Raw genomic sequence first — 15,242 nt, 5'->3', positions numbered from 1 at the left:
CCCTGAAACTCACTGCTTAAAATGATATGTTATATTATGTTAAAAAATGCTTAGTATGGACCATAGGGTGCCAAGTTTAAATTTTGATATCCCATTCTAAAAAAAATTAGACTGTAGCACTGAGGTATTGTTGCAGTGAGACTAATTTCTTAACAGTCCTACACGTTTGTTATTAGTCTAAAATTTGATTTAAAAACATAATGGGGGGGTGCAAGTTTCACACAAATGCTATCATATAGATCCCTATGTATTCATATAAATGCGTACATGCCAGATATGAATTAAAACACTAATACCTCCACCTTCATAACTTTTGTTTATATTAAGACATTGTAATGAATAAAAAATGAAAACAAAGCTTGAAACTTGCTCTTTAATTGCATGTACAGTGAAACCTTGGTTTGCGAGCATAATTCGTTATGAAACATGCTTATAATCCAAAACACTCTTATATCAAAGCAAATTTCCCCATAAGAAATAATGAAAACTCAGACGATCCATTCCACAACCCAAAAACTTTAATGCAAAATATACTGTATGTACTCGTATTGCAAGACTTTGCTCGTTTAGAACAGTCACTACATTCTTGCAGCGTCAGAGAGAGAAGAACCATCGGCTCAGTTGTGATGATGTGACGCGTGTTGTGGTAAGCAGACTATGCCTGCTAGGGATGTTCCAAGAGCAGTGCACAAGTCAGGTTTAGGCTCCACACAATTACCTACTTTTAAAACCCAATTTCAGTCAGTGAATGAGTTTCCTTCTGTGGCCTGTAGAGGGAGTAGGAGGGAAGAACTGCAGGATTCCCATCCCCCACACAAGCCTAGGCTGATTAACAGGAAATCACTTCCTCCTGAGGGCTTGGGGCGGGGCTGCAGACTCCTTAACCTGAAATCCCAGTTACTGGAGAATCAGAAGCAGCAGGGACTTGTAGAGGACATGTTTCAGCGCTCAGGGCTGAGAGCTCTGGATGTCAGCCAAACTCCAGAAGCTATGGAGCTAACAGAGGCTGGTGAAGGCATGTCTCTTAATTTGCTGGAGGAGACACAGGATATGGAACTGGAAGCCAATGCTGAGTCCATTATTGAATTGCCTAGTGAAGATATGGAGATATGCTGTGTGAGAGGCAAGTGACTGACTATTGAATGTTTTTTGAAAGTTTGTTTTGGTTAATTGCTTGCCTTTTAAGTCAGCTGAAGAACAAAAGAAATTATCTTTTGAACTTGGTAAAGGACTGAATTGTTGGAACTTGTTTTCCTTGTTTTTTCTTTGGGAGAAGTGAACTGTTCCCAGTCCCAGACAGAGGGGTTAGCCCTGTGTTCATAAGTGGTGGGATAGAGGGCCAATTTTCATGGCAGATTAACACCACACGGAGCACTCTGTCTGGCCAGTACTCTGATGCTGAGGAAGCCAGTGTAATTACACTGACTTATTTGGAATTGATACAACTCTGAAGATTGTGTATTTTGAGTTTTTCTTTTTTTTTGGATACATGCTGATGGACTATAAGTTTGTGAACTTTGGCAACTTAGTTAGTTTTGCCTTATGGACATTGAGTCTGAGATATGAACAGAATCATTCTGACTAAAGCTTGATATTTATTTTTACTTTAAGAATTAAAGTTCAAGTTTATTTTGAAAAGAACTTACCTGGTGTGGTGGGTGTTCTTATCTAAACGCTATATTATTTTCCTTGTGCTGCCCGCAGCGGCGCACAAGAGGTTTTTCTTGTACCGGTGGCCCAAGACACCTTGCCCTGAGGCTGCCGGTTACAGTATATACTGTATGTACTTGTATTGCAAGACCTTGCTTGTTTATCAAGTTAAAATTTAATAAAATGTTTTGCTTGTCTTGCATACCAAGTTACTTGCAATCCAAGGTTTTACTGTATTTACTTTTATATATACTTGCCACCATTTTTCACACATTACTGCTAACGATATATAAGTTTTTAAAAACTGATTATGAAAGAACTGCACATCTTGGCCCTGATTCTATAAAGGGCGCCTAAGTCCCACCTAATGCTGAGCGGGACTTAGGCGTCCAAACTAAGTGGTTAATGAGTCTTTTAAGGGTCTTAACAAGTGATAATTGGCACTTGGACGTCCAAAGAATGTGGATGTCACTTTGTAGTTAATTCAGTGGACACCCATCGGGAAAACTCATGCCTAATGAAATTTGTGTGGGAATGGAATGGGCGTAGTTTGGGCAATGATTCAATATGGGCGTCCGATTCATTTACATAATGCTCAGTGACTTAGGGCAGCCATCTTATGCCTACATTGTAGGCAAATGAAAAGCAGGTCTACTTTTGAGCATAGTTTGGGCTTCATATAGACCTGAGTTCTATGGATGAAACTTAGGCACAGTTTGGATGTCTTAATGCGTTCTGCTAAATAGCTCTCTGGGTTTTTATTTTTGCTTTATTAAGCTCGAAATACATTTAATAAGGCACCACATAAACAGGGTATATCAAAACAGATATATTGCATGCAAAACCTTCTATTTTTGTGGACAAACAGAAATGTTATTTGCTAATTAGAGGAAAACATCCATTAACTGAAGCAAAGCATATGAAAAAAACACAGCTTTAGGTTTCTTGCTAAAAGGCTACCCTTTTTTCTGACTAAACAGTGCTCCAATCAGCTCATTTACCTGATCACCAGTATCCCAACCCTCTACAACACTAATGTTGTTCGCCACTTGAAGGACATCAGTAGATTGTGTCAGGCATGGCAGGACCTCCCACTAGGTCTACTGCGTTACCTAAATTACTATATTCCCTTCAGACCATGCTGATAACGGAAAAGCAAATAGCTAGGATTGTAAATAAGGGAGACAAAATTTTTTTCAGATATATTAGTGAAAGGAAGAAGAAGAAAAATGGAATTGCGAGATTAAAAGATATGTATCGATATATGGAGAGTGATGATCTGGAAGCCATCTCTCTTATAGAGAAAGACTAGAAGGTAGGGAGGGGGACATGAACTCGGAACACAAAAGGAAGGGAGGGGGCATGAACTTGGGACACAAGGAAGTGAGGGAGGTAACAGAAAAGGAGAATTGTTGTGCATGAGTGTGTGAGTGAGAGGGAAAGAGATGGTGAACATGGGGAAAGGAAGAAAGAGGAAAATTGTTGGGCTTAGAGAGAGAGGAGTGAGGTAGAGATACATGGGGAAAAGAAGGATGAGAGGGAGAAATGTGGGATATGGTGGTAGAAAGGGAACAGAGGGACAGATTGAAGGGGATGCAAGGGGGAGGAATGTTGGACACTGATGGAGGGAGAGATATGGCATGGTGCTGGAGAGGGGTGATAGAAGGAGAAATGTTGGGCATGGGGCTGATTGACAAAAGTGAAAAATACAGTACATGATCAGGGGGATGAGAGAGGGAAAAATTTTGGATATGGCAGTAGAAGGAGTGGGAGAAATGCACCATGGATCTCTCTCTCTTTCCCCATTCCCTGTATACAGTGGGAGGGGAACATAGAATGAGATGATGAAGGCAGGGAGATGGGCACAGAGGAAATACTAGGAGAATTTGAAAAGGGAGATGCTAAACATGGGGAATAATAAATACAAAGAGATAGAAGATGGATGGTGAGCATGTAGAAAGATGAAATTTCAAATGGTCAGGAGACCCTGGCAAGTGAGTTAAGAGAAGACAAAGGAAAACAGAGACCAGCGCCTGAGACCAACATGATTTGAAGAATAAAAATGACAAGACAACAAAAGGTAGAAAAAAATAATTTTATTTTCTATTTTGTGATTAGAATATATTAGATTTGAAATATGTATCCTGCTAGAGCTGGTGTTAGACATAACTGGGGACCGCAAAACCCAGGCCATGCTTCTTTAGCTTCCAGCTGGCTTAGGGCTCTCTCTGACTAGGGGGGAGTTGCCCTAGTTGCACTCCCTAACACTATTCCTGTCATGTGTGACTGCGGTATTCTTTTAGAATGATTTTTCTGTGTAGCATTCTGTAATAATTTGGGTTATTCGGTTTTCTCAATAATGGAGAGGATATTTGTGAAGGGAAGGTGAGGGGAGGGGAGACTGGGGTTTTGTTGATCCTTGCTGTGTATTATTTGTGTTTATAAAATAACAATTGTATAGACTATTGTTTCTTTTTATACTTTAATAAAATAAGTTCAGTATAAAATCATAACTATTTGAGGCTTGTGCGGATGGGATTAGATGGCTTGCAGGGATGGGGACCAAGCTCATGGAGATGGGGACTGAGCTGGCCGGGATGGGGATAAATTTTTTCCCTGTGTCATTCTCTGTGCCTGACTAGGATGATCTGCAAATGCTGAAATGTTATCAGAAATTCGGGAGGCTAACAAACTGGGTCACAACAACTACCCCGATACTGACAAGGTAAATGTAACATCAGGGCATGCTAGGGAGATAAAATTCCTTGATGAAATTAAGCACTGCTTCATGGAGCAGCTAGTTCAGGAACCAACATGAAGCGAAGCAATTCTAGACCTAGTTCTTAGTACTGTTTCATTTACATATTTGGGGGATGGGAGAGGGTCAGTGATCACTGGGGGAGTGTGGAGGGGGCATACTTTCATCTCTCCAGTAGTCATCTGGTAAGTTTGGGTAACTTTTTGGCCCTTATTAGCTCCAAATGTCTAAATGATGCCCTGGATGTCTTGACAACGCTTTGATTATTCATGCAAGATGTCCTAGTGCTAAGCCCAGCCAAACCACACCTCTTACACATCCCCTTAACATTTAGATGTCCCGGAGGGTAAATGCCCTGCAATACGTCTAAAAAATTAATTTCAAAAATTGGCACATGGACCTTTTTTAGAACATTTTTTTTCTTTTGAAAATGAACCTCAAAAATTCTCCCTGTAAAAGGCAGGCTAGACATGCCTGCTGGTAGCCTGGGAAGTGCTGAACTGGTCCAAGATCTAAGAAGGTCCTAGTAACTCTCATCCAATTGAGATTGGTGCTAGATCCAGGTGAGGTTCTGTGGCAGTTTCTTCCTACTTTTTGAGGCGCGAGTCCAGACCTTACTACAATAGGCTACAATAGCCTCTACTCACTGTTGTTTTGGTGTTGTTGCATACTTCAGCTCAAACTGCAGCTGAATAATAGAGAAGAAAGCTGCTACAAACAAAAGCATGAAATTCCACTCCATATGCTTTTTTCTTTGGGCTGCCAGTGAGACCCTGAACAAGCCTGAGACCCCCAGACCCCACAGCACCTTGGGGGTGGTGGGAGACACAGCCGGCACTCTCTAAAGCTCTCAGGACCAGCACAGGGTCACAGAGCCTGTGCTCAAGCTCTGGTAAAAATCAGGAGCAAGCCGCGCTTCCAAGGAAACAGTCCTCGAGCCACCAAAGTGTTAGAGCAGGCTGACCAGGCAGATCCTCTATAAAAGGGTTGCTCTCCCAGCTAAAGATCTCTGACCACAGATTCTCTGTCTTCTCCCAGGCAGAGCTGTTCCAGTCAAACTGGGAACCTCAGGAGAACCACAAGTCTCCCAAATCTAAATCAGAGTAGATCAGAAAGATACTTTCCAACTCGCTTTTAGAAGGAAAAAACTAAGATGAGGCGCAGCCCAGAGATGCAGGAGGCAGAACTGAAAGAAAAAAGGTAGATGATGCCTTCTACAAACTCACAAATAAAGCAGACTAATCCACTGCTTCAAAGACTCATATGCCTTTTGCACTACAATGAAAGTTATTGTGCTTCCAAACAGACTGATCTACCTCATAAGTACCTTCTAGAGGTGTTGAAAACACAAAATTTGCAGCACTGAACACAGTAAGCTTATAATTCTGGTTCTGCAAAATAATACTGTGAGCCTCCAAAGTACAGTGTGATGTTCATTTTTAAAGTAGACGGATGTCTTAAAATGCCTAAAAAACTGTCCATCTAGAAAGTCAGAATTTGGACGTTTCACGCTACAGTTCGTCCAAATAGTAAGGGTGTGTGTTATGGGTTGGACTAGGGAGCTATGTTCTCTCTAAGCTGAGAATGTGAGTAATCACTCATACATTATAGAACTGTTCACAAAAATACCTGCAAATCTAAAAACAAACAATTTTTTTTAGAATTTGTCGCTCACATTAAAAAATTTTTGCATGCACTCAGCCAATCCTTAAAGCGAGTATTGCTAGGGAGGGCCCAAAAGAAGGACTTCCAACAGGGATTTTCGAATGGGAAGAAATATCTATGTCTAAAAAGAAGAATGTTTTTATCTAGACCTGTTTCAGTCACATCCAAATTACAAAATGTTGTTCCAATTAAGTAGTTGACTACTGGAGGGATTAAGGCATGAACCCTCTTTAATCCCCCAGTGTTTGCCGTCCCTTTCTTTCTCCCCTGAAAGTAAATCCCAGCTCTGTCAGCTCCAAGTATTAAGGCTTTTCTTATCAAAGCAGTAAGCAGGTCAGGAGAGGGAAGGAGACAGCAACTACTAGGGATTAAGGAGAGGTCATGGCTTAATCCATCCAGTGGTCAGCTACTCAATTTGAGCAGTTGAACACTGGAGGGATTAAGGCATAACCAATTAATCCCTCCTGTGGTTGCTGTTCCCTTCCCTCTCCCTTGAAAGTGAAACTGGAAAGGAAAATCAGAAGCTTTGGGTATTATGGCCATTCTGAACAAAGCAGTAAGCAGGTTAGAGCAGTAGCCTTATGGTAAGTGCAGTGGGATTTTATTTTTTTATAATTCTGAACCTTCTGGAAACAGAAAAATACTTACTGTATCTAAATATATGAGAGAACTGCAAGTCTAAAAGCTATTGAAATGGTGTATAATCAGGTACAGTAGGTATCGTTCTGGTCCTGGAAGGATCACATTTACAAAAAACAAGAGTTATAATGGGGTTTGAACCTGTGTTCCTTGGTTTACAGTCTAATAGGCTACTCCTTTGTTCTACAGGGACATCTGTTTGGTCATATTTTTGAAAATGATGCCAGACAGATGTTTATGTCCTTGGTTTTTCATTGTTCAAAAGTTGTAAGTTTCACTTTGGAAATTGGCTATTCATTTTGACAGTTTTCAGTACAAAAACATCCATCTCATAGCCATAATCAAACAGGAAATCTAGGCATTTTGTCCTATTTGATTATGGTTGTGAGATGGATGCTTTTTTTTGACAATGTGAGCAGGATGGGTTTTCTTTGGATTTAAGACATTTTTTTTAAATGTTCCTCTGTGCATCCACAGACTAAAACACTTCTTGCAAATTCTATATGTAGATAAACACCATATCTGCACATATTCTTCTTGTACTAGAACTTGTAATGCTGTAGAGATGAGATAATAGAAACCTCAGATTTGTTGGGATTTTTGAATAAAATAGGAACAGGCATGTGAGAAGTATGGCTTTCCTTCTACCTCATTCATCCTCTCTCTCTTATCTGTCCATCTCCTCACCCTAAACATTAGAAAAAAAAACGAAGTCCACACATACCTGCTCAAATGCTTGGTCAATTTCTTCTTGGAGGCACTCCAGAAACTTTTCATTGAGATCAATCAGTTCCTGTATGTTGCTAAACACCACAAGCAGCTGATCCTGGGTCAGTAAACCAGCTGATTGCATTGGGAGATAAAACTCCTCTTTGATGATTCGTAAATCCTCACCATAGCTAGCTTCTGTGTTGATAAATTCCAGGATAGCTTCTTTACGCTCTGTCCTGCGCATTATGCATTTCCCACAGAGGCTTTCTCTTCTTTTGTTTTGCAAGTCTGTCTCTGAAGTAAAATCTCTCTCGCCACAGTCCATGCAAGGCCTATGGACACCCCAAGCATGGAGTGAAGCTAGGGTTTCTGCAGCTTTAGACTTCCATTTTTTGGCAAAAGCTTGTCCAATTCCACTGTCCACTTCCACTGATTTGATGGGTCTTGTGAAATTAGTTTCAGCTTCATTCCTTTCATCACTCAATCCCATTATGCCATTATCTGTGCTCAAGCTGCCTATATTCCTCCAGCGATGCTTGGATCTGTGTGAACAGCTTGGCATGTGACTGCTCTCTTTGTTAAAGCTACAGCTATTGGTAGTATTGGTTTTAGCCAAAAGTGGGCCTGCACAGACCAAAGAAATGGTTAAATTATACAATTTACTGCAATAGGTAAATTATTGAAATATCTCGTATGTTATTTCTTTGTGATTACAGCTACTGTAGCGTTAACTTTAATTTTCATCCCTAAATTTGCCTACATATTAGAAATAATTTTATAAAGGCTTCTCTGTGCATAAAGCCTATTTTATACTCAAAAAGGGGCTTTTCTGAAATAGCATGGCTATATATACCATTAAAAGTAGGTGTGCTGACAATAACTTGAGTACCTATCCATGCAGTGTGTAGGTTACCCTAGGGGTGGGGTTGCAATGTATGTGCAGTTTATAAAATATGAACATATAGTATATGCCTGCTTTGGAGTAGGTGTAAATTTAAATTTGTGTATTAGCATGTGTGTGTGATCTGAGTACTAATTTTATAAAGGCACATAAAATAAGCACACTTAAAATACAATTTCCTTCTACAAAATGGGAATAGTGTGCTTATCAGGCAGAAACTCAGACCTGTGAATGACAATTCAAGAAAGCTTTTTCCAAAACTACAACGAAAACAAACACTTGATGATTCAGGTTTATCTCTTTTCCTGGGGAAGACATACGTGTCAAAGCATGCCCGTGTCGAGAAGTATAGAAAGCCTGACATGTATTAAGGGACTTTTAACTTTTATTGTATACCTATATAAGCTTTTATAGTATACTAGTGTTTAAGCCCGTTACATTAACGGGTGCTAGAATAGATGTCTGTCTGTCTTTCTCCTGCCCCCCTGTCTCTTTCTTCCTTTCTTTCTGTCTCTCTCCCTGCCCCATCTATCTTTTTTCTTTCTGTCTCTCTCCCTGCCCTATGTTTCTTTATTTATTTCTATCTTTCTTTCTCCCTCCCGCTATCTTTATTTCTTTCTATCTTTTTTTCTTTCTGTCGCTCTCCCTGCCCAGACCCTCACTGAAGTTGCCTTCCAGCGGTGCCAGCTAAGGGATCCCTTGCCCTTTCCTCAATCCAGCTGTGATCAGTTGCCCGCACACTCCTGGCGGAGGAGGGGAGGGGTTCCTTTAGCTCTCATTCGCTGAGGTGGGGGTGGGCCACCCCATCCATGCACTCTCTCTCTCCTACCTGTACTCCAAATGCCTGCTTCTCTCACCAGCCCAAAGGCTCTCTCTCTAGTGGCTATCCCATGTCTCTCTTCTCCTCACCAATCCAGGCCCCAACTCCCAATCAGGCATCTCTTTCCGCCCCCACCCAACTATCATTCTCCTCCTTGTCCTCCACCCACATCTCATGATTGATTCCCTTGCTCCTACCCTCAGCTGACCGTCTAATCTGCCGGTTCCTTCTTCGGACAGATGGGAATGATCTCCCTCTCCCCCCTTGCTCCAGGGGAGTTTACTTTGGGGGGGGTCACAGTCGCGGGCATCGGGAGTTTTTATTGTTGCAAGCTCCCCTTTCCCCCTACATGCCAGCGATTGTTGGGGTTGTAGTTTTTTGTTTTTTTTTTGCAGACTGAGAGAGGGTGGGGGGGGGAGAGTGGCTGCCATGGTGATCTGGCCGACTCCCTTGCCGGAGCTATTTTTCAGTTTAAAGGTGCCGCCGCGGCTCCTCTAATGATCCCCGCCTGCATTAGAAGTCTTCTTTGAAGCAGGTGCGGCTCTTGATAGGAGCCGCGGCAGCACCTTTAAACTGAAAAAATAACTCCGGCAAGGGAGCCGGCCAACTGGCAGTTCAAGTCGAAGCTTCGGTATGGCCCTGTTCACCTTGCCGTAATGTATTTAATCTGATCCCTACACCTCATGGCCAGAGAAAGAGGAGCGGAAGTGCTGGTTCAAGATACCCATAACTCTCAGCTAAAGCCTTGGTCCTTTGGCCCCGGGTACGTTTGTCGGCTGCGCCTCTGCCCGGGTTGGGAGGGAGAAGGGGGGGAGGGGGACCTGAGAAATGACGCTGTCTCCAGCCGCCGCTAAGCCAACATCCGCCTCGGGAAATTCACGCGCATGCGCACTCCTACATGCGGGTCGCTACAGCTCACGGAAAACCGGCGCACGCATAGGGAGTGCACATGCGTGGCCTAGCGTTTTATTATATTAGATTGCTTATTAAATTAAATCCTAGTCCGGATATCAGTTACACTTTGTTATCTTTGCTGTGTTCTTGTGAAATATTTCTCTGCTCCTTGTTGTGTTTCCTACATACAATTTTATACCATAAACAAAAAATACTTACCTTCAAATTCAGAAAATCTTATGTTCAAAATCCATCAACTTGACAAGATTGTGTTTCAAGTTGCAAACACTCTGCTTCAGTGGAAAATCCAGATGATTGAACAAAACTACTCCTAATTAACAAATGGGGAGGAAACAGCCCGAGATACAAACTAACTCTGAACAGCAATACCATAAAATCCATGGAAGGGGTGAGGAACCTAGGAGTATGGCTGAACCTGAACCTAGACATGACGTTACAGATCAAACACATTGTGAAAAATGCTTATGGCAAACTCTACTGGGTTAGAGGACTTAAATCTTATCTCATACATAAAGCGATGTCCAATGTAATAATAACCCTGGTACTCTCAATCTTTGACTACTGCAACACAATCCTGCTGGGCGTTCCAAAGTACATGATCAGGCAGATTCAAATGGTATAAAATGCAGTGGCAAGATTTCTGCTGGAAAAAAACAAAGCAGACAAGTGCCACCCCATTACTGAAAGAGTTACACTGACTCCAGATTGAAAGCAGGGTGAAACTCAAGATCTTGTTGCTGATGCACAAAATCGATCATCTCTCAGAACCGCAATATCTAGCATCCAGACTACACTACCATATGCCAGCACGTGCCCTAAGCTCAAGCCAAGAATACCTGTTGGAAATACTCTCCTTCAGAGACATCAAATCCAAAAGCATTTGTACAAGAATGTTCTCAGTGATAGCTCTGAGATGGTGGAACTCTTTTCCGAAGGAATTAAAACTAGACAAGGACTCCGGAAAGTTCAAGAAAGGGATAAAGATCATCCTCTTCACAGACTACTTTAACTAATAAAGCAATATAGAGGAGATAGCTGGCTAGTCCCCATTAGGAACATTACATCGAACGTGATACAGGTATCATGTGTGCAAATAAGTAGGATTTAGTATGAACATAGTACACAATACTAGTATTATATATGCATATACGTAGGATTATTGACTATGATATAAATGTGTCTGTATTGAAAATCATCTCAGAAAACGCTAACTCTGTATTGTAACACCTTTACAGAAGCTCATGTATTATTAACACCATTACAGAAGTTCAAGTACACCGCAATCTGTGAAAACATATACATGGAGTGATTTTTCTTGAAGCAGAGCATTTGCAGATTTAAACATGATTTATGTTGGGTTGATGAATTTTGAGCACAAGATTTTCATGATTTTGTTTACTCTAGAAAAGTGAATTACACATGGACTGTTTTTGAGGCACATAGGACATATATCTCCCCTTTACAAAGCCATATTGACAAGCAGCACGAGCTAAATGCCAAGCCACCCATTCTATTCCCATGGATAGCTCAGCATTTAGCTGATAATATTCAAGTTGAAGCAGAAAAATACACTGTTCTCAATCAGGTCAGCCCAACAAACTTTCCCGCCAAAAAATTCAAATTTCTTGACCCACAGACTGCCCTGTTCTCAATCAGGTCCATGAACCCACTATATATAAAGACACACTGCAGCCCTCAAAGCATAATGGCTGAAACGTCGGTTCTTTCTACACAGATGCGGCGAGACACGGAAACCTGCTACAATCATGACGCCAGCCGCGGAAGCCTAAGAGAATATGCAGCTATTGAATTTCTCAAATTTAATCGTCCATACTCTCTTTCCTCCCAAACTCATCATGGTCATTCCAATGCACTCTTATACAAATTCATAACTGAACATCATACTTTTAAGTATTACCCTCGTTATAAATTTAACTAGTGTTTAAGCCCGTTACATTAACGAGTGCTAGAATATATGTCTGTATGTCTTTCTTTCTGTCTCTCTCCCTGCCCCTGTCTCTTTCTTCCTTTCTTTCTGTCTCCCTCCCTCCCACTGTCTATCTTTCTTTCTTTCTATCTCTCTCCCTTCCGCTGTCTGTCTTTCTTTCTATCTGTCTCTCTCCCTGGCCTCCTGTCTGTCTTTCTTTCTGTCTGTCTGCCTCTCTCCCTGGCCCCCTGTCTGTCTCTCTCACTGGCCCCATCTTTCTTTCTGTCTGTCTCTCTCCCTGTCCATTGTCTGTCTGTCTGTCTTTCTTTCTGTCTGTCTCTCTCCCTGGCCCGGTGTCTGTCTGTCTGTCTCCCTGGCCCCCTGTATGTCTGTCTTTCTTTCTGTCTGTCTCTCTCTCTGCCCGCTGTCTTTCTGTCTGTCTTTCATTCTCATGCGCTGAGACACTTCAGCTCCAGCTCCCTTCTCCCACCTACCCTTAAATCACTCCTTTTGCCTCCTCCCCAGCCTGAACAACCGCCAACCACAGTCCAGATGCTGAGCATCGGTATGCCTGCTTCCGTTATTTCTGTGCTCTCCTCGGTCCTGTTAGACGAAGTGAGGGCGGGAGGGGGGAGTCGCTGCCGTGGTTGCCGCCTCCATATGTCCGTCCTTAAGGTGCCTCCCCATCCGCAGTAGAAGGAGCCAGCGTCACCGAGGGAGGGCAACAGGGAAACCGCCGCTGGATCCTTCTACTGCGCATGTGTGACACGGAAGCACGGATCACAGAGGCAGGGATCATGGAGTTTGAAGTGTGCATGCGCGCTAAGGGTTTTATTATGATAGATAAGGGCACTTTTCAAAAGCCATTTACCTAAGTAAGTGGATATTTATCTTTGTATATACACTATTTGACAACTCTTGCCCTCCCTGCAGTAAAAGTGCACTTTGATGGTTCTTTGAGTTTGTGTGGCTGTCAGGACTTATTATTTTCAATGACTGCAGCTGTTTTTACCACCTCACAGCAGACAATCACCTAGTCTATCTAATGGTTGAACTGGATCTGTGCCTTTATAAAATAAGCACCCAGAGCATGTACAAGTTTACCCCTGTTCCAGGGGGAGGTGTGAATAAGTTCATGTATTCTGTGTATATGCATAAATATTTTATAAAGCATGCGTGTACATTGAAACTTTGCCCCAAATTCATTGCTGGGAATGGGTATGCGCAGCACACATACCAATATGCGCATTACTGTTAGCACACATACCTATTACACGGTGCTACAAACATAGTATTGATTGATTGCTGATATTTATAATAAATGGAAAAATAAGCGTTAAAAACTTTTTCATTCTTTCATAATGGGATATTAGTGCTTGTTAAAGTTTTTCAAAACTTTTCCTACTTAAATTGGGGCAATATCCCTTTTTTAGTTATACACTTCCAGGCATCTACTGCCCAAAATTAATGAAGTATTGTCCTTGCTTTCAATTTCATGTTATGAATCCTTGGTCTTTCAGCTTCTTTTTAGGGAAAGCGCATCCTTATTTTACTTACTTGAACCTTGCTAGACTCTGCACCATCAGCTCCAATTGCTGCAAAATTTTGCTGCTTGCCTTCCCTATCAACTGGGATCTATCGTACTGCAACAAGAAATAAATTGGGAAGACTAGATGGGCTATATGGTGCTTGTCTGCCATTACACTCTATTTCTATCCTCTTCCATACCATTCCTATATTCCACTCTTGAGGTTCTATCACTAGTGGCTCCTAATCGAATCTAGTACCATCCCTGTCTTCTCTGTCTTCCCTGTATCAAGCTAGCTCTCTCCTGTTTTCAATTATGTATCCCTTTCTCTCTGGAACAAACTCATTCTGGATGTCAAAGAATCTATCACCATATTCCATTTAGAGGATGACCAAAATAGGGGTTTAGGCTAAAACCCAAACTGGGCTCCCCAGCCCACCTAAAAGAAAGCCCATTGCTGCCACTTTCACTGCCCAATCCTGGACTGAAAGCTGCTGTCCTCTCACCACTTCCAGACCCTCCTTAGATCTATCTTATAAATACTGGTGGTCTAGTGGCCTCATCAGGGCAGGAGCAATCTCCAGAAGACTGCTGTGGCAGCCATTTTGAGGCTGAAAACCAGTATGGGTAGAAACAACTGAGGATTATTGTTTTCCATGTTAGTTTCACTCTCAAAATGACTGCTGTGGAAAGACTCAGTGTCAGTTTGATTGCAGAGCGAGTGAGGATCACTCCTTACCCTGATGAGGTCACCAGACCACCAGAGAGAACCTACAGGTGGTGGGAAGGTATCAGCTTTTGATCAACAGGGTAGTGGTGGCTTTTGGTAAGAGTGTGGGGGCTGGGAAGTCATGCAGCCCGCTTTTGGTGAGGAGGGGGAGTTTCTGCTACAGCCAAAATGCACTGGTATTTTTGATCAAATCTAAAATTCTACCTCTTCCATTTTGCCTATCCCTACTCTTAGTTCTGTTGACTCCCTTCCAGTTCATGGTTATCCACCTCTATACTGTTGCCTGCTGTTTTATTTTTGTTATAAGGCACTCCACATAACAGCTGAAATAAAACTACGGTAAGTTTCTTGCCTTTAACAGATATTCTCTATGGACAGTGGGATACAACATGGGGATGTCACCAACAGAGCTAAGCACAGGAATGCTTCTTCAGGATTTATCAAAGAGCTTTAGAGAAGACTTGACATGAATGCATATCAATTCACATCTGCTGCTTATTGCATGTCTCTGTACAAACTTAGATGAGAATACAACTCCTTGGGGAGGTGGAAGGATAAGTGAGGACTTGTGCCCTGCTCTCCATGGAGAACAACTATTACAGGTAATTAACTTGGTTTTCTCCAAGTACAAGCAGGATAGCAAGTCCTCACAACATGGAACTCACTAATTAAAGGCTGCCTTTAAAAGAACCAGGGGGAAATAACCAACATGAAAAGAGCTACATCAGGCAGATAGATGCCAATGTATTTTTGGTGGAAACTAGCCCTTTTTCATATTTTTCCTTTTTGGAGGGAGTGGGGGTGGGGTGAAGGCAGCTTGGAAATAAAGCAAAATGGTCCTAGGGGGAATGGAGTTGGATTCTAATCCTCAAAGAGATTTTGGAGGATGGACTGACCAAGCCTATTGTTGCATCAGTAATCTTTTTCTAGCCATCAGTGAGCTGTGAATGTATGGATAGAGGTTCATGTTTCAGGTTTACAAATTATCTTCATGGAAG

General features: G+C 42.0%; 1 protein-coding gene across 3 annotated transcripts in view; it reads right to left on the bottom strand.

The window, feature by feature from the left end:
- LOC117361349 overlaps window positions 1-15,242 on the bottom strand; it is a 141,312-nt gene that overhangs the window by 20,806 nt on the left and 105,264 nt on the right. For all 3 annotated transcript variants that reach the window (XM_033946546.1, XM_033946548.1, XM_033946547.1), the window contains exon 6: window positions 7,437-8,047. In XM_033946546.1, the coding sequence (XP_033802437.1) occupies window positions 7,437-8,047 (611 nt within the window). The remainder of the gene's footprint in view (window positions 1-7,436; window positions 8,048-15,242) is intronic.

Source organism: Geotrypetes seraphini, chromosome 5, assembly GCF_902459505.1.
Source record: "Geotrypetes seraphini chromosome 5, aGeoSer1.1, whole genome shotgun sequence".
Classification (NCBI taxonomy): domain Eukaryota; kingdom Metazoa; phylum Chordata; class Amphibia; order Gymnophiona; family Dermophiidae; genus Geotrypetes; species Geotrypetes seraphini.
Note: the sequence above shows the minus strand (reverse complement) of the source record. Positions and strands in the feature narration are given on the sequence as shown.